This window comes from Rhinatrema bivittatum, chromosome 2 (genome assembly GCF_901001135.1).
Source record: "Rhinatrema bivittatum chromosome 2, aRhiBiv1.1, whole genome shotgun sequence".
In the NCBI taxonomy this organism is placed as follows: domain Eukaryota; kingdom Metazoa; phylum Chordata; class Amphibia; order Gymnophiona; family Rhinatrematidae; genus Rhinatrema; species Rhinatrema bivittatum.
Window position 1 is genome coordinate 253,425,116 of NC_042616.1, and position 20,184 is coordinate 253,445,299.

The 20,184-nt window shown below is 45.4% G+C and overlaps 1 protein-coding gene across 1 annotated transcript in view; it reads right to left on the reverse strand.

Annotated features, from left to right (window-relative positions):
• Positions 1–369: 369 nt before the first annotated feature.
• RBMS3 (RNA binding motif single stranded interacting protein 3) overlaps positions 370–20,184 on the reverse strand; it is a 1,783,971-nt gene continuing 1,764,156 nt past the window's right edge. Inside the window, exons 12-13 of the mRNA XM_029589419.1 lie at positions 10,290–10,370; positions 370–501 (exon numbers count right to left, since the gene is read on the reverse strand). Coding sequence (XP_029445279.1) covers positions 370–501; positions 10,290–10,370 — 213 coding nt within the window. The remainder of the gene's footprint in view (positions 502–10,289; positions 10,371–20,184) is intronic.

Here is a 20,184-nt window from a genome sequence, read left to right on the forward strand (position 1 = left end):
TGTTCTACAGGCCAGGTTCCTATAAAAATCATCTGACCTGGAGAAAGTAGATTACTCTTTACAAACTGTCTCACCCAGGGCCAGATGTACTAAGCATTTTTCCCCTAGACAAAAATAGAAAAAAAGCCTGTTAGTACATCTGGCCTGTAGATGGAAAATTAACACTTTGCATACCACCCAGAAAATAAACTGTGAAAATGAGTCCCATCCAAGTGCACCTACCATGTCTTTCTAAAAAAAAAAAAATCCAAAATTTGTGTTAATCAAAATATAAAACACTAAAATCAGAAATGGTGTTTGTGTGTGTCCTATGTAAAGCAAGTTCTGTTTCACTAGGTTAATAGGCTCCTGAGAGTAAGCATATTCTACTTACTTTGACTGTTGGTAGGAATATGCAGGTGCATGTTCACTGGTCGTTTCCACTGCTAGCTGTTGCTGTTGCCCACTGGCTTCCTGTGATGAAGGTGCTACTGTCTGGGGAGAGGTATCAGCAACAACACCCTGAGATAAAAGGTAAAACAAATAAAAAGTTAACTGTTAATGATTCAGTTCTTTCCCATGACTGGGACTAATCACACCAAGGGGCCAATGCAACAAGGTGCGCCCAGCCTAGTGCACAGGTTAATGAGCGGTTAGATGTGCATTTTGGACGCGCTAGACTTGTACCTGATGCAATAAGGAGATTAGGATGTCCAAAGCATCATTTAAGCCTATTCTCTGTTTCCTGTCTTTTAACCAGCTTGCAATTTACAAAAGGAAATCATCCCCTAGCCTCTCATGTGGGACTTTGTTGAACACCTATTGAAAATCGAAATACACCACATCTACCGCTTCACCTTTGTCCACGTTTATTCATCCCTTCAAAAAAATATGGGAGATTTGCGAGGCAAGACTTCCCTTGGGTAAATCCATGCTGGCTGTGTCCCATTAAACCATGTCTATCTAAATGTTTTGTGATTTTATTTTTTATAACCGTTTCCACTATTTTTTCCTGTTCTGAAGTCAGGCTCACCAGTCTATAGTTTTCTGGATCACCACTGGAGCCTTTTTTAAATATCAGGGTTACATTGGCCATTTTTCAATATTCAGGTACAATGGATGATTTTAATGATAGGTTACAAATTAATTGAAATAGGACTGAAATTTCATTTTTTAGTTCTTTTTGAACCCTGGGGTGTATACCATCCGGTCCAGGTGATTTACTACTCTCAGTTTGTCAATCTGGACTATGTCTACCAGGTTCACTGTGATTTGGTTAAGATCATCTGAATCATCATCCTTGAAAACCATCTCCGGAATGTGTATCTCCCCAACATCCTCTTCAGTAAACACCAAAGCAAATAATTTATTTAATCTTTCCACAATGGCCTTATCTTCCCTAAGTGCCCCTTTAACCCCTCGATCATCTAACGGTCCAACCCATTCATTCACAGGCTTTTTGCTTCGGATATATTTTAAAAAGTTTTTACTATGAGTTTGTATGCTATGTGACATTCAAACTGGAATTGATCTATAATGGCATTTTCTTCCATATATTCAGCAAGCTGGATTACTACGATAATTTAAATGACCTATGCTAGTAGAGACAGTGAGGAAATTGGTCTGTAGTTGGACAATACTGAGGGATCTGCGGTGGTTTTTTTGAGTAGTGGTTTCACTGATGCTTGTTTTAGCAATGTGGGAAGATTAAAACATCACAATAACCATAATACAATCCACAGTTCAACACTATGTTCAATGCCATCCAGTGGGCATCCAGCAGTACTGAAGCCCCAAACAACATTTCTCCTCATAAAACTTCAGATCAAGAACACCCAGGGGACTCCCTCACCCCAAAATACCTTGAAGTATTAACTCATGAATGGGGATACAACTGGTGATCTTATCACAAATGTAATGTTTGACCTGTAGTATCTGAGTATTTTATCTGAGGAAACAATGAACTGGTTGGGTACTAGAGTCTGAAATACAGCTTTGGACACAGATCGAGAACAGTGACTGTGACAGAGCTGAGATCAGAAGTGAGACCAAGAATATAAGTGGTTTCTATTCCCAAGCCATGAGTAAAGCTGGGGACTGAGAAGCTGCTGGTAATTTGAATTTATGCTTTCTGGCCCATGCAGCTGCTTACAAAGCAAGGAACCTTAGAGTGAGACTACTGACATCACTTTCAGGAGCAGAGTGCAGTAAACTGAGGCTATAAACCTTGTGAGGAGAAAGGTTGCAGGAGAAGCAATTCCAAATTGTATTAGAGAGGGCAGGGATGTCTCACAGTAAAAGGAGGTGGCTGTGGATCTGTCCTCAACTAGATTAGGGGTATCACTAGGGGTATCACTAGCAGCAAAAGAAGAGAGCTTTGTGCAACAGTTATGGGCAGCAGCTGATGGACTGGTATGTTACCAGAACTTGCTCTGAGACTTAAGGATGTATCTGTTCCTTTTCTCAGGAAAAGTTGGCAGATTCCTGAACATTGTGAGGCATTACAAAATTTGGGCTCTTAAAATACTGACTATGTACTGGTACAGGGAGGAAAAAACTCTCTGGACTGGGCTAGTTTGAGGAGTGCAGCTACAGACACAGCTTCTGAAGGAGACATCTCCAGGACGTTCTCAGTTTTATCTTAGTTTTGCCTGAAATAAAAGGAAATCATCAGGCCGAGATTGAAACGGCACTTAGCCAGTTAAGTAGGACTTAACTGGCCAAGTAACGGCCACTATATATTCAGATGCAGCCACTTAGCCGATTAAGGGGGTCATTTATCAAAATGTGATATGGTGCGATGCAAATTCAGAAAATAGGAGGAGTTAGGGCCGGATTAGCCTGTCTGTGAAGAGCTATTGCACAGATGTAACGCTGATTTTAACTACACCTCTTTGGATTGTGTTAGGCTGTGTGAAGTAAGGTTTCATTGCCATATCTCCTATTTCAGGTGAATTGATGGGTTGAGAGAGAGAGAGAGAGAGAGAGACAGAGTGAGACTGGCCATAATGTCATGGCCCAAAGGTAGGTATTTGTATCCCTATAGTAGGCGCACCTAGTAACTCGAGGTGGGGTTTAGATAAGAGTGTAGGGGGTTAGGGGCCACTTTGACATTCTACATGACTCCTACAAACAGAACAGTGGTCTCTTGTGAAGATTTGCTGGCCTTCGGAGTGAGGAAACTCACTCCAAGATGAGATTTGGGCAAGGTTCTCTCAACCTAGCTTGATGTTACCCAGGTAGAGAGTCCCTCAAGCTAGGTTGAGAGAACCTTGCCCAAATCTCATCTTGCAGTGAGTTTCCTCACTCTGAAGGCCAGCAAATCTTCACAAGAGACCACTGTTCTGTTCATAGGAGTCACGTAGAATGTCAAAGTGGCCCCTAACCCCCTACACTCTTACCTAAACCCCACCTTGAGTTACTAGGTAGGCCTACCATAGGGATACAAATACCTACCTATGGGCCATGACATTATGGCCAGTCTCTCCCTCCCCCCTCCCCCTCCCTCTGTGTGTCTAGGACCATTAACAATGGTCCCCTGGTGGTTGAATGAAGGAAATACAACAGGTCTGACACTTATTGCAGAATCTGAAAATGGTATCACAATTTGCACTAACTTAGCTCTTCGCACAGGTTATTAGCATAAAACACACCCCTTTTGCTATCGCATGCGGTACTTACTGCATTTTGATAAATCCAGGCCTAAGTTACATAACCAGTTTTTAGTTGGGTAACTTGGGGGCAGGCAATGGGTATAATGGAGCAATGCTACCTGGTCAGATAACTTATCTGGCTAAGTAGTGATATTGAACTTAGCTGGTTAACTTATCTAGCTAAGTCAGACCTGCTCAAGTTTAGCAGATCTAAACTTAGCCGGGTAATACTTATCTTGCTAAGTAGTGATTTTTCTGGTGATATTCAGCAGCATAACTGTGTTGCTAAATATATCATCTAAGGTAGCCAGATAACTATATTCAGCTAATTTAGATAAACAGATTTTTAAAAAATATATCTGCGCATTTAAGAGTGCAGTATAAACCATTCAAATCTTAGGAAAATAAAACATTAATTTGAGAATTGAATTGATGGAAACAAAGTTGAAAAAGAGCTCCCACTGTATAGAAGATCTTAAGAAAGGATCAGTTGTAATAAAATTGCATACTAGCACACTTACTAAGCAACTGATCTATTTACAGAAAATGTTTTGCTTTTCAGCCAAAATGAGGCTCTCTTGAATAAAACTGGAGCGAAAATGTTGTGTGATAAGACCCTTGGAGGGAGCTGAAGAGAGTATTCCATGTTTTGTTGAGGAAAGGATTAAAGTTTTCTTTTGATGGTGAAGATCTTAGATACATAGTTTGAACATGCTTTGACAGCTGATAAGGCATGTCCTACTGCAAACCCTATGGATAAAGTACTAGTAAAAAACATTTTGGGGAGCATCTTCAAGCAATCAGAATTCTTTGGAAAGAACAGCTGCATTGTTAGATTGTGACTGAAAGGCTGGCTATATAAGAACATAAGAACATGCCATACTGGGTCAGACCAAGGGTCCATCAAGCCCAGCATCCTGTTTCCAACAGTGGCCAATCCAGGCCATAAGAACCTGGCAAGTACCCAAAAACTAATGGTCATCTCTTTCTCAGGATCCAATAATGAATTTGGAGAAGCAAAAATAAATAAATAAATAAAATTAACGATATACAGAAAATCAGGTTTGTATTTCTTTATGACCCATCTAAGCAAGCATGAGAAAATATTTGTTTCCTTAGAGTTTGTTAGAATTAATGGAACAGCTTCTGTTCTGTAAGCAGATGGATTTAGGGTAATATGCATGTGGTTTTTTTTTTTTATTATTCATTAGAACCATGGCAAATGAGATTTTTTAAGTGGCTAAGAAACAAAAAAAATCCCAATTGGAATGATTCCTCAGCCGAGTCCTTAGCTTTGTGCATGGAATAGAATTGTTTCTAAGCCAAATATATCAGCTGGTAATTTTCAAACTGCCCACATCACAGTAGAGTCCGCGGGTTCTTTTTACACAGAGACTTTGCACCGCTTTTTAAAGTTACAAAACACACAATACGTTCCCTTTGAAAACCACCAAGTGTAAAAATGTAGCCGCAGACATGTGTGCCTGCTTTTTCTGCAGAGACTTTTTCATTGTAAAATGCTGTGTGCCTTATTTACCTCGCACAACCTAAACTTGCTCCCCGGGGATCACTCTCCTCCTAATGAAGTGAAAAGTACACGTGCTGTTGAACCCTGCATAAGCCTTAAGCCAGGTTAAGTATGGGGTGGATTTCAGGCAGCCCTGGATTTGTCAATCGGTGCCCATGATGCCCTTGCGTACGGTGCCAAGCATTTAGGGGCAGCAAGCTGGCCTAGGATTTTCTGCCTTCTTTCTCTGCTCCATCTCATTCAGAACCTTTATGTTGCATCCGTCGGTCGCAGACGGCTGCAACCGCTCTGCCTCACCTCTCTTCTACCCTTTTCCTCCTGCCTTGGAAGGATGGCTGCCTCCGCTGCTGTTTGCCAAAACCCTTGGCGTCTCCGAGCCAGCATGGGTGTCCCCGTCCGCCATGCTTCTTCCTGAAGGTCTCCTAGGGCACTAGGCACCGCATGATGTCAGTACCTCCGGGTATTTAAACCTCTGCTCAACTCCGATACAACGAGTTAGCAAAGACTTCGGTTTTGCTTCTCTGACCGCTTCTAAGCTGCTCGCTTGGATTCCTCACTACCCTCTGGGGTATCTTGTTCTTTCGGAAGCTCTCTACCCGCTCCTCAGGGGCCTCTTGCTTCTACTCGCCCTCCGGGGCTAAGCTGCCTAACCTCAAGGACACCCATCCCTCGGGGGTCCTGTCTGCTTCTTTCAGGAAACTCTCGGTGCTCATAGGCTCCTTGAGGGCCTATCCGGCTCTGGGTATCCTGCACTGAGGACCACAGGTCCTTATCTTCATTCAAGTACCTAAGGAAGTTATCAGCACTGTTTCTCTCTGTATCGCTACGCTCCAGCTCTCCTCATTCCACCCTTCAGGTTCACGACCCATCCCTCGCTGTGGAACTCTACTGGACCTTTGCTACATCTGGGTGACACCATCTACTACAGAGACTGTCTGAGCTTCTGTGATATCGCTGGACTGCAGTACTGCCTGTTCCTTGGGCAAGATTCTATCCATCTACAGCAGTATAATAAAGCTTTCTTTCCTCAGGGGCGGATTTTCAGAGCCCTGCTCGCGTAAATCCGCCCAAAACCGGGTGGATTTACGCGAGCAGGGCCCTGCGCGCCGGGAAGCCTATTTTACATAGGCCTCCCGGCGCGCGCAGAGCCCCGGGACTCGCGTAAGTCCCGGGGTTCTCCGAGGGGGGGCGTGTCGGGGGCGCGTCGGGGGACGGGCCCGGTCGTCGCGGCGTTTCGGGGGCGTGTCGGCAGCGTTTTGGGGGCGGGTACGGGGGCGTGGCTACGGCCCGGGGCGGTCCGGGGGCGTGGCCGCGCCCTCCGTACCCGCCCCCAGGTCGCGGCCCGGCGCGCAGGAGGCCCGCTCGTGCGTGGGGATTTACGCCTCCCTCTGGGAGGCGTAAATCCCCCGACAAAGGTAAGTGGGGGTTTTAGACAGGGCCGGGTGGGTGGGTTAGGTAGGGGAAGGGAGGGGAAGGTGAGGGGAGGGCAAAGGAAAGTTCCCTCGGAGCGGCCTCGGAGGGAACTGGGGTAGGCTGCGCGGCTCGGCACGCGCCGGCTATATGAAATCGATAGCCTTGCGCGCGCCGATCCAGGATTTTAGCGGATACGCGCGGCTCCGCGCGTACCTACTAAAATCCAGCGTACTTTTGTTTGCGCCTGGAGCGCAAACAAAAGTAGGCTATTCACGCTCGTTTTAAAATCCGCCCCTCAGTGTCTGCTTACTAGAGTCTAGCCAATCATTGTGGTTCCCCATGGGGCCCCTCCCCATGGGAGGAGTCATCGCCACTTCAACCAAGAGTCCACAATATGCCACAAACCCAATACTTTACAGGAGGTGGGGTGAGGGCACCAAAAGTGCCTGGAAGCAGCAAAATCCTAAATCCGTTTCAGGAAGTTGTTTTGCCAGGGTAAATCAGTGCTCAACCGGGGAAATAGTTTTTAAGAAATTGTCCTCCCCATGGTACACGTGGATTGTTTTGTTTTTAATGATGTTTATTGCTACTTGCCAAACTGCAGTGATAATATCTATGAGTTAGAAGTAAAGGGATGATTTTAACCATGGCTTAGGGTGAATTTATAAAGGTGCTTTCTAGATAAGTTGCTCTGATGCCTTTTGCTTCCTCTTCCCCATTAACTGAGGACTGGTAGCTATCTGACTGACAGTAAATAACTGTTGAATGAGAATGAACTTCTTGATGATGTTATTGATAATTCTGTAATGCTACTGGAAAAGTGATATAAAGTGTAAACCAACTCAAAAAGCAAATGAAAAAGTCTCTACTCAACCCAAATTTTCTCAGACTCAGAATGAAAGATGTGTAAATACTTCAAGGTCAGGATTTCAGCCTATTTTGAGCTCATCTGATATTTTTTAATTTCCTCCAGCTTTGCTAGGGAAACCTGACAGATTACCACCACCTAGTGCATATGAGGAAACTTTGAGAGAAAGCTGTTAAATCTGCTTTGCATTTATTATTTATTTGATTGATTGATTGATTGCTTTTCTTGCCTGTCTTATCAGTTTTGCTTAAAAACGGAGAGCTGTAAAGTTCCTAAAAAAGATTCAAACAGATTCATGAAACCAATTTGAGGAATGTTCAGAATTTGTCCCAGGTTTGTCAGATTGCTTGATGAAACTGTCTTGAAGAAGACTGCACTTAGCTACTCAGAATGAAAGAACATTCCCCACTAGTTAGAACGCGGGGATGGCAACTTTCAAATAGCCGTGCGGGTGTACAGGTACGCGTCTATGCCTGCTTGCGCCCAAGGCGCAACCATTTTATATCATATGTGCGTACATGCGCGTATGGGGGCGGATTTTAAATGCCCTGCGTGCGTAAATCCGGCCGCATTTACGCGTGCAGGGCCCTCGCGCGGCGGCGCGCCTATTTTGCATAGGCCGACGGCGTGCGCAGAGCCCCGGGACGTGTGTAAGTCCCAGGGCTTCGTAAAAGGGGCGGGGAGGGGGCGTTCCCGAAACGACGCGGCATTTCAGGGGTGTGACGCGGTGTTTCGGGGGTGGGCCCAGGGGCGTGGCACCGGCCCGGGGGTCGAGGCCTCCGGACCAGCCCCCGGGTTGGGTGATGGCGCGCCAGCAGCCCGCTGGCGCGTGCAGATTTACGTCTGCTTTTAGCAGACGTAAATCTGCCAACAAAGGTAAGGGGGGGGGTTTAGATAGGGCCGGGTGGGTGGGTTAGGTAGGGGAAGGGAGGGGAAGGTGGGGGGAGGGCGGAGGGAACAGGCAGCCCCTATTATACTATACTAACAGGCAGCCCCTATTATACTATACTCTATAATAGGGGCTGATGGCCGGCGCCATCCAGTGCTCCTACCATGTGACAGGGGCCGGCCAATGGCATGGATACCCTGTCACATGGTAAGGACAAAGGGGCATCGGCGCCCTTTTTTTTTTTTTTTAGAACAGCTGATGCCTGGGAATGGGAAATCTATCCCCGAGGCCCCCCTGGATCTCTCCTCTCCCCGATGCCCCCCTGGATCTCTCCCCAAGGCCCCCCAAGGCCCCCCTGGACCATCAGGTAATTTTAAAAGGTTTTGGGGGGGTCGGGAGGGGGGGTGTCGATTTAAAGGGTCGGGTGGGTTTTTATTTTTAGCGGCGTGGGCCTCCCTAAAAAAAAAATTAGCGATGTGAATTGGAATCGGAAACGATTCCAATTCAAATATCTTAATGATCAGATTCCCCCCCCCCCCCCAGCCGAATCTGATCGTTAAGACAATCTGGCACACGATTCACATCTCTAATGTCAAGTATCAGGATATGCAGAGAGCAAAACATTGTGCTCTCTCAATATTCCATATTGTGCAATATTTTTTACCTGAACCTATATCACAAAAGCATGGCTTATTAAACCTCTTTTTAATTTTCTATTCTTGTGAATTTGGGTAACATTTTTTATTTTATTTTATTTTTCCATCCCCTCACTCATGGTTGAAATATGAAAAACAACTGATCATATAAAAAGAAAAGGAAAAAAACCTGTGAAATGGAAGAGAGCATGTGCTTGCTTAGAATTATAGTTCTTCAAATGACCTCTTTGTTTTTATTCTTTCCATGCCTCTCTGTATAGCACCCCCTCAATATATACCTTTGCCTTTCAAAAGATCAGGCAAAGTGGGCCCAGGAATAAAGACCAAGAGCTTGTCCTTTTTTTCATTATTTCAGGACTTTATTTCTCATTTCTAATACTAGCTTCAGCTCCCTGTCCTTGATAGAACTTAACTTACAAAAGTGTCAGAAGAATAGTGATTTTTTTTTTTTTTTAAATAGTCAGAACTCAAGCTTCTTCAGGTGATTTGCCCTCTATGCATTTGTAAACAAATCACCAGCAAGAATGGGGAATCCCAGTACTGGTTGTAAATATGAAACAATTTTAAACCATTAAAAATGATGTCTGTGAGCTGTCCACTCTCCCCACCACCCACCTGCCTGTTTTAGGGATAAGATCGGGCGCGGTCTAGTGGTTAGATTACTGGTCTGCAAATCGAGTTGCTTCTTGAGACACCGGGCATGCTGCTCTGAGGCTCATTTATGAAAGGTTTGATCGTATGCAAAAATGTGCACCAACGCTTTCCTCATTGAAAAGGAGGGATGACAGAAAAACTGGGATAACAGTTCTGAAGCTCAAGGGGGGCAGAGTGTGCATTATTTGGGCACTCGGCCATGCTGTTATTTGGAGTGTGCTGTGGGGTTTGTCTAAATATCCTTTTCCGTACCTCTGGAGAAATGTTCTCTTTGTATTATGAATTATATTTGGAATTTTTGCACAAAGGTGAGTTTTAAAATTTTAAAAAGGATGTTTTCATTGATAAATGTGGTGCATTCTTTTTTTTCACTGGTGAAAAAAATTTAAAAAATAAGACCCTTTATCATCCATTGTCTCAAGATTCACATAGATTTCAATTGCTTTGTGGCAGGAACTTGTGTCTATATGCAATTTGTTATAAAGCACCTTGTTGTAGAACACTATATAAATGCCAAATACATTTACAAAATACTTTTTAAAAAGGAGAGGGTGACAGGTTAGAACATGGGGATGCTTTATCAATGTTATGGAGTCTGTCTTTACAACTTTTAGTGTAGAATATTCAGTAAGCATAAAAGTCAACTTACTTCAACAGGAACAGCTGTTGGAGGCACAGGAGTGTATTGGGGAATATAGGCCCCTTGCATAGGTGCAGCAGCAGTCATATACTATAAATAAATAAGTAAACAAACAAACAAACAAACACATTTTAGACATGTGATTAGGAATGGCGGGTTGAAAGACATTATGAGGGCAATAGTCAAACTGATCACATTGTTGCAAATACTGAAGATCATTTTTAATTGCAGGGTTGGAGCCATTAATCAAAGCAAAAGTTGGTGCATCATATCGCTTTAAAGTGGCTGAGAAAATTTTCTAACACAGCCTGCAAAATGAGAGAGACAATACTTCCTGGTCTCTTTTGCTAACCCAAACTCATTACGATCATGAGTTGAGGTTTTCAGGAAGGTGATGTTTTAATTTTTTAATTTATTGTTTATTGAGTTATAACATTTATTACAAATGAAATAATTCTGGAATATAGAGAAAACATATAAATAATTCAGATATTAAATCTATACATTTATCTTATTTAGCCCACATCTAGGGGGAATGGAGGAAAGACAGAACTATATGTGTGTCAGTAGCATTATTACAATCAATCTACCCCTTACCATCCATATTTAAAGTTAATACCTTAACACTAAGACTTATCTCTTAGGAAGCGATCCAACTGCAAAGGATACAAAAAGACTAATTTATTATTCTGATGGAAATTTAAGAAAAAAACTAGTACTAGTCCCTAAATCTAGAGCTCTTTGTTTAAATAAAAGAAAATGTTTCCTTCGAGCTTGGGTTGCTCTGGATACATCTGGAAAGATCTGAATCTTGTGTCCACAAAATACCAATTCTTTACATTGAAAATATTTTTTAAAAAAAAATCTTTATCCTGCTTCAATGAAAAGGAAACCAACAAAGTAGCTCTAGTTGGGATATTATCTATGGAGTCCTCTAAAAAGATGGAAACACCAGGACTCTCCAAGTCATCCATATCCCCTTCCTGAGCAAGGATCGTTCTCTTATTTGGAAGATAATACATTTTGGATATAACAGGAATTTTATCTACTTCAAAAGATAATACTTCACAAACGTACTTCTTAAATAATTTGTTTGGCGAAAGTAGATTAGAAATAGGAAAATTCAGAAAACGTAAATTAAACAATCTCATTTCATTTTCCAGAACCTCTATCTGAATGTGGAGAATAAGATTATCTTTAATAAAGGATGTACAAGTAACCTGCAATGAAATAAATTGCGAGTTTAACATAGAAACAGAGTTTTCTACATTTGTAAACCTATTATCTTGATCCTCAAACTTGAAGCATAAGGTACTAATACAGAAGTACTTTCTATTCACTGTGTTCCTAAAGAAATTTGTCTCAGATGATTATCACTGACCCCAGCACTCCCATCTCTCAAAGGGTTTTGAGATGTTACAGCTGGGGAGCTCATAGCAGAACTAGCTAGATTAGACTCACTAGCTAGTTGCACTATGGCAGGTTAGAGGGGTGGTTGAGTGGACCTGGGACTTAAAGATACCCTGGAGGGGGAATTCCCCCATACAGTCCCTTATAAACGATTCACCCACATGAACAATGTGAGCGTCCAATGGTCCTTGCCTTACTGACGAGGAGGGACCCAGAGAGGAGGTCCATGTCTTTGATTTTCTCTTCTTTCCCATTTCGCACCCAGGGGCGTGGCTTTGGCTGCTCGCTGGTGGCTGGGCACCACAGGGCCCTGACGTTTAAGGTGTTCCAGGCACCTGCTGATGACGTCAATAGGGGGCAGACTCCAGGACCAGGCCTCTCTCTCTCTCTCTCTCGAAGGCTGGTAAGATCTCTCTCAAAGCTCCCAGGCAGCAGCACTTCCGAGTTCCTCCAGCCACTCAGGTTTTTCCTCTCCTCCCCGACCTGAGCGCCACAGGGCCCTGACTTTTAAGGTGTTTTGAGCGCCACAGGGCCCTGACTTTTAAGGTGTTCTGGGCACCTGCTGATGATGTCAATAGGGGGCCAACTCTGGGACCAGGCCTCTTTCTCTCTCGAAGGCTGGCAAGATCTCTCTCGAAGCTCCCAGGCAGCGGCACTTCCAAGTTCCTCCAACTACTCAGGTCTTTCCTCTCCTCCCTGACCTGAGTGCCGCAAGGCCCTGACTTTTACGGTGTTCCGGGCACCTGCGGATGACGTCAATGGGGGGCTGACTCTGGAACCAGGCCTCTCTCTCTCTCTTGAAGGCCGGCAAGATCTCTCTCTCTTTCTCGAAGCTCCCAGGAAGCGTCACTTCCGAGTTCCTCCAGCCACTCAGGTCTTTCCTCTCCTCCCCCAGGAAGGTGATTTAATTATGAATGTTTATGAAAAAAAAGCATGAATGGTTAGTGGCTAAAGTTGAAGCTTTGGTAATTGGCACTACTGTGATAACTGGGCAAATTCACCAAATTTTCTGTATGTATTCCAAATCCATAATATAATCTGAATATGCCAATCTGTATCTGCAAGGTAATAACAAAATGGACCTGATTCAGCCTCTCTCTGCAGCCTAAAGACAAATTTAATTGTCTGAACATAGCTGAAATCCAGAAATTCAATGGAAGTTTTAATAGAGAACCAGAAATGATGTAGGAAAATAATATTGCTCTGATTTCATTTCCTATCATTGGAAGAAAGGAGACAGAGAGAGGAAAGATTCATCATAATTTCATCCTTCTATTCACATCCCTACCCTATGTTAGGGATGTCCATTTGTTAAAAAAGAATGCATAAATGCAACTGAATCCATAATGTCGTTGGCTGCATCGGAAATAGGCCTCAAAGTGATGTTACATCAACACTGTGCTCCATGCAGCTACCACCACTTTTAAAGAGACACTTACCAGGGCCAGAATGAGTGGGCTTTGCTCCAGTCCTTAACATTCTTTTACATGGGAAAGGGGTATGCGGGCAGGGCTGGTGCTAGGCTTTATGCTACACTGTGCAAACAATTACTGTGCCGCACTCCCAGCCCCTGCCATTCATTCATTCTCTGTCCCAGGCCCACCTAAAAAAAACCCAGCTCCCTTCAGCTATACAAACTTTAAAAACTGACACTCCCCCCCCCCCACCGAACCCATGGCTGGTACAACCTTATAGTCTTGCACAACGTGCCCCCCCCCCCCCCACCCCATCACCCCATTCCACACACACACAGGTCGATACTGTAACGTGCGGTTGAAGATTTCCCGTCTGTAACGTGCTGAGAGCGCACAATTCGGACGCGTAAGGCGATCCAGCGATACAGTCTCCAGTTTCACGCGTCCTTAGCACTTCTTAAAACAGACGCATAACCCTTTCCGCACGCAGCATGTATATGATATGTAAATGAACGAATTAGCTGTATAATGAAGGAATTAGCTATTCCCCTCCGATACTGTGATGCGCGCTCCGACTATCGCTTTTTTCCCTGCCGATTTGCCGCACGTTTAACCTGTTAGTTTACCGCCTACCCCTACCCCTGCGTTAGAGGCAGGAGTAAGGGTAAGCGGCAAACTTTCCCCCAGCCCCCGCTCACCTGCCCTGGTCACGTCCATGGGTGCCGGTCTCCGGGGTAGCCCCAGTCCTCTCCCTCCTCCCGAAGCAAAAAAAAAGTGAAAAAAAAAAATCCAATGCGGCCCCACTTCGGCAGCCCCCCTTCGGCGGAGACGGCAGCGTAAAGCGAGAAGGACCACGGCGGACCTTCGGCGGAGACGGCACTGTAAAGCAAGACAGACCGCAGCGCAAGGAGAGGAGGAGAGAGAAGACGCAACTTACTCCAGCCAGCCCTCCTCCGGACAGCGGCTCCTCTGCCTCCCAGCTGCGGCGAAAATAGACGCCTGAATGGGTAGGCCCCTCGTGCAATTTGACCTCAAGGCGTGACGTCGCATGCCGTGACGCCAAACGTCGTGACGTCACGCCTTGAGGTCAAATTGCAAGAGGGGTCTACCCGTTCGGGCGTCTATCTTCGCCGGCAGCTGGGAGGCAGAGGAGCCGCTGTCCGGAGGAGGGCTGGCTGGAGTAAGTTGCGTCTTCTCTCTCCTCCTCTCCTTGCGCCGCGGTCTGTCTCGCTTTACAGTGCCGTCTCCGCTGAAGGTCCGTCTCGCTTTACACTGCCGTCTCCGCCGTAGGGGGGCTGCCGAAGAGGGGCTGCCGAAGGGGGGGCTGGCTGGAGTAAGTTGCGTCTTCTCTCCTTGCGCCGCGGCTCCTGCCTCCAGCTGTCAGACAGACGCATTGCACGTGGGAAAGCGGCCCCTATGCGTGCAATTGGCTGCTCAAGACGTGACGCCAAACGTCGTGACGTCACGTCTTGAGCAGCCAATTGCAAGCATAGGGGCCGCTTTCCCACGTGCGATGCGTCTGTCTGACAGCTGGAGGCTGGAGCCGCAGTCGTCGCCGATGTCCGGAGGGGGGGGCTGCAAAAGTAAGTCGCTTCGTCGCTTTAAACTGCCCCCCCCTCCTCCCGGAGCAAGGCTGCTTTTCGCGCCCTGCTTCGGGAGGAGAGGAGAAGGGATTAGCAGGCCCGAGCCTAGGATTGCCCGTCTCTCCCCTCGCTCTCTTGCTACTTTTTCGGTTTGTTTTTTTTGCTTCGGGAGGAGGGGACAGGACTGGGGCTGCACCGGAGACCGGACGCGGCCAGGGCAGGTGAGCGGGGGGGGGGGGGGGCTGGGGGAAAGTTTGCCGAGCATCGGAGAACATAACTGTCCACTTCCTGGTACCTGTCATTTCAAATGTCATTTGAAATGACAGATACCAGCGTGGCTGTGAAGCATTAGGCCCGCGCACCCAGGATACTGTATAGGCGCTCTATACAGTAAAATGGGTTGCACGGGCCTAACGCTTGCCTAACGCTTCGCAGCCGCGGCATGCATTTGCATGCAATTAGAAGAGAGTATCGAGCGGTAGGTGAAGAGAACTATGCTTGCGGGGAACGAGGGTGCGCCTGGCACTGCCGCACTGTTTCTACCGCGGCCTTAGAGTATCGATCTGATAGTTAAGAGTTATGCATTTGTATTTTACATGAAAAATATCAAAGTACAGTATTCTGAGGTAAAAATATCACAATATATTTACATGCACTGCTGTGATGCCAACTAGAAATCTCTGCAAAAAAGACATTTGAAACCCACATGGTATTAGGCCTATTGTGAAATGTGTTGGGTGCAGGCTTGATCCTCTGAAAGCCTGAATACACTAATACACTTCCTATTAGGAAAATGCTTCACCTCAGTCACAGATTCAGAACAAAAACAGACCCTCACCAAATACAGAATAGTGCAACCATTTTTTAATACATAGTGTAATTCTGGCGAACTCTGGTAAATTTGTAGCTGTGATTAAGGATTAGCCTACCTTTCAGGCCTATCCAGTACCGAGCGGTAGGAAGAGCTGCGTTAGTGCCTACGGCACCCGCGGTTACCGCCCGCACAGTGCAGCTCACCTACCGCTCGATCCTGAAGCCTAATTATATGTAAATGTAAGCCGTGTCCGAAAAGCCTTAGGCCCGCGCAACCCAGGATACTGGATAGAGCGCCTATACAGGATCCTGGGTGCGCGGGCCTAAGGCTTCACACCACGCTGGTATCTGTCATTTCAAATGTCATTTGAAATGACAGATAACAGGAAGCAACGGCGGCGACAGCGCAGAAACAACGGCGAAACGACTTGTCAGTGTCCCCCCTCCTCTCGGAGCAGGGCGGAAAAGCCGCCTTGCTCTGGGAGGAGGGGGGACACTAGCAACGGTGAAGCTTTCCCCCAGCCCGGACGCCGGCAAAAAACTTACTTTTTTGCAGCCAGCCATGAGCAGGAACACGATCTGGCCTGCCTTAGCTCCTCCCGACAAGATGGCCGCCTGCACGGGGAAAGCGTGCAATTGGCCGCTCAAGACGTGATGTCGTGACGTCATGTCTTCAGCGGCCAATTGCACGCTTTCCCCGTGCAGGCGGCCATCTTGTCGGGAGGAGCTAAGGCAGGCCAGATCGTGTTCCTGCTCATGGCTGGCTGCAAAAAAGTAAGTTTTTTACCGGCGTCCGGGCTGGGGGAAAGCTTCACCGCTGTCATCTCTCTCCCCCCCTCCCGGAGCAAGGCTGCTTTTCGCGCCCTGCTCCGGGAGGGGGGGAGAAGAGATGACAGTGGCGAAGCAACTTACTTTTAGCTTTTAAGTTTTTTTCGCTTATTTTTTGGATTCGCCGCTGTCATCTCTCCCCCCCCCTCCCGGAGCAAGGCTGCTTTTCGCGCCCTGCTCCAGGAGGGGGGGAGAAGAGATGACAGTGGCGAAGCAACTTACTTTTAGCTTTTAAGTTTTTTTCGCTTATTTTTTGGATTCACCGCTGTCATCTCTCCCCCCCCCCCCTCCCGGAGCAAGGCTGCTTTTCGCGCCCTGCTCCGGGAGGGAGGGAGAAGAGATGACAGTGGCGAAGCAACTTACTTTTAGCTTTTAAGTTTTTTTCGCTTATTTTTTGGATTCGCCGCTGTCATCTCTCCCCCCCCCCCCTCCCGGAGCAAGGCAGCTTTTCGCGCCCTGCTCCGGGAGGGGGGGAGAAGAGACAAGTGGCGAAACAACTTACTTGCACGGGGGAAAGCGGTCTCCGTGGCAGCCCCAGTCCTCTCCCCTCCTCCCGAAGCCAAAAAAAAAAAAAAAAGCTTTTTTTTTTTTTGGCTTCGGGAGGAGGGGAGAGGACTGGGGCTGCCACGGAGACCGGCACCCATGATCGCGGCCGGGGCAGGTGAGCGGGGGCTGGGGGAAAGCTTGCCACCTACCCTTACCCATGCCTCTACCGCCTGGGTCAGGGTAGGCGGTAAGTTTGCAGGTTAAACGCGCGACAAAACGGCAGGGAAAGGTAGCGTTAGTCGGGGCGCGGGTTACGGGATGCTAGGGGAATAGCTAATTGGCTCGTTTGCATGCAATATCGAGCTAATTCGCTCGTTTGCATGCAATATACATGCCGCGGGCGGAAGGGGTTACCCAGGGAATTTAGGACGCGGTAGGAGTAGGTTAAAGGGGATTCGGGATCGCAGGAAGGGCTAACGCGGCCGGAACGTGAGTTAAAAGCGGCTTAGGAGCAGGGTAAACGCGGCCGCACTTTACAGGATAGGCCTGTTTGTGACTTTCATCTTTTTTCTCTCTTCTCTTCTTATCTTTCCTACCTCTCTCGGCTCTCCTTCTCCTTACTTTTCTCTCTCTTTCCTGATTGAGCCTTTTTCTCATTTGACTCTTCACTGGGGTTATGCAGCCTTTTCTTCTGTTCCTCTTCCTTTCTAACTCTCTTTCTTCATCCCCTCTTCTTTCATTTCTCTTCTATAATTCTTACAAAGGTGATGTTTCTCGCTTCTCATTTACTTTTATTGGCACAGTGAATGTGAATGTACAACATTTAATATTTCCTTTTTATGGCTGTGTACATTTTGTATGTCATTACCTTTGTTTAATAATAATACCAATAAATATATTGAAACACAATAAATCACAAAGTAGAAATACAAATGCACAGACAAAAACTGAACTGGAAGCCGCAAGAAGCCAGACAGTATACACTAGTGCAACAATGAAAAAACAGAACCATCACCATTCCTCAAACATCAAACAATAAAATCAAGAAATAAAATAAATACATAATCATAATACTAAAAATATAATAATATTATTATTCAAAATAAAGCTGATGAATAAAATTTCAAATAATTAAAAATTAATTTACAAGTTTTTTTAAATATCCCAAATACCAGTAAAATATTTCAAAACAGAGAGGACCCCAAGATAGCCGCCAAGTGAGGAATGCTGTTAGAGGGCTCTCAACTCATTTGCCTTTTTTCCTTGTTTTCCTCAATTTGAAATGCCTCATACTAAGAGAAAGGCTAGATTGAGAGGGATTATATCAAGCACTCCCTCTCTGGAAACATCTCAACCTTGTATTGAGGGCTTTCTTACAGCTACTCCGACAGCAACATCGACAGTATTGGTCGCAGCGGGGCCAGTGGGGGAGCGAATACCATCCCCTTTGACCTCCGGCATCTCACTGAACTCCAGCGCTCTGAACACGCCTTCTCCATCCTACCATGATCATGCTGGTAATCTGGTCTCTGCGGCAATCTCCTCTGAAATATGTCAAGGAGATACGGGAGCAGAACAACAGCGAGAAGTATCAATGGGGGCCCAGGTGATACAAGCTGCCGACAGCACTTTGCCCGGGAGGCGTGAAGGCAGCATGGGTCAAGGTTTCCTCAGAGTGGCAGGTCCCATGGATGATATTTTTCCACCTATGAGAGGTATGGAGACTGGCTTAGGTACAACTTTGGGTGCAGGTGGTGCCTATTTAGATGCTCTGGATTTTGGAACTTTTTTGCAGTGTCCTCCTGTAATAACACTTGACGGAATATGGACTGCTTTAAAATCTTTACTCTTCAATTACTACACTATTCCAAGTTACTCTTGATACAAAGAATCAAGTAATGGCAAATGCTAATTTGATTTCCTCCTTTAATATTAAAGTAGATGCCATTGAGTCACGTCTATCTACTACTGAAAAAATACAACAAAACCTGGTTCAATCTGAGTTGGTAAATAATACAAAACTGGAAAATATAGAAAATACACTGAGATCCCATAACTTAAGAATATTGAACTTTCCAGTGATAAACCTGATTCCCCCGTTGGATCTTTTCAAAACACATGCTTCCCAGGTGTTAAAGATGCCAGATACAGCAATGCCAGTGATAATGAAGGTCTATTATTTATCCCAAACTTCTGAGAGTGGTGTCGATGTGCCTATGCAAATATCTTCGCTGGATGTCTCATGGATCCTTGAAATGTCCCAAGAAACTGAGATCGTTAGAAGAGCAATTTTGGTCTCTTTCTCTTTTCTTATGGATCGGAATAATATCTTCAGCCTCTTTTTCTGTAATAGACAGTCTCTATTTACCCAAACTCGTAGAAAATTTTTTTTTCCATGCATTCGGATGTACTTCAAAGAGGGGCACAATTTACTCTTCGATATCCATGCAAATGTTATGTTAGGTATCAAAATGTAAATTACATCTTTTTTGAGCCTTCACAACTCAGAGCGTTTTTAGATATGTGCACCTAGAGGCTGGTTTGGTATAAGGCACCTAGAGGCTGGTTTGGTATAAGGGTATGGCTGTTATGATCCTTGCTCAGCTTTCCTGTGTTTTTCTCTTAAAATATTTTCCTGATTGATAATTCGCTCATATTTCAAAGTCTTCCCATTTTCCCTTCATTTTTAGTGCATGTTTATTTGGAAGCTCTATTACTGCAATACCTTTATTTATATTACCTGTTTTGCACTAACATTTCTGTACAAGATTTTCTCTTGTGCTAATTTGGAAAATTTTTGAAAATAAAAAATTTAAAAATATATATATTTCAAAACAGCAGACACAGCAAATAACACCTGAAAAATAAAACTAAAAAGGATTTTAAAAATTCTCACTCTCCATACCTGGGAACATTTGATTTCCAGTAACCCTGGGATTGTTGTGGAGTAGTGGGAACACACACACACACACACACACACTCTCTCTCTCTCTCTCCCTCTCAGACAAACCCCCGGCCATCTCCAGCTCTTCTTTGGTTGGGATCTACCAGCAAGCCCCAGGCCCTTATCTTCATTTCATCTTCTGGCCGGTTGGGATCCGCCTGCATCCCATTCTCTCTCTCACAGACACACAGACACAGACACACACACACACACAACCCAAACAGCTCCCATTCTCTCTCTCTCTTTGTCTTTCTCTCTCTCTCTCTCTCTCACATACACACCCCAGATGAGCTCCCGTTAACATCCACACACCCCAGACAGGCTCCCATTTACATGCACCCAAATCCCAGGCAGGCTCTCATTCTCACAAACACACACCCTGATAATCCCAAGAAGGCTCTTATGCATGCATGTACACACAAATA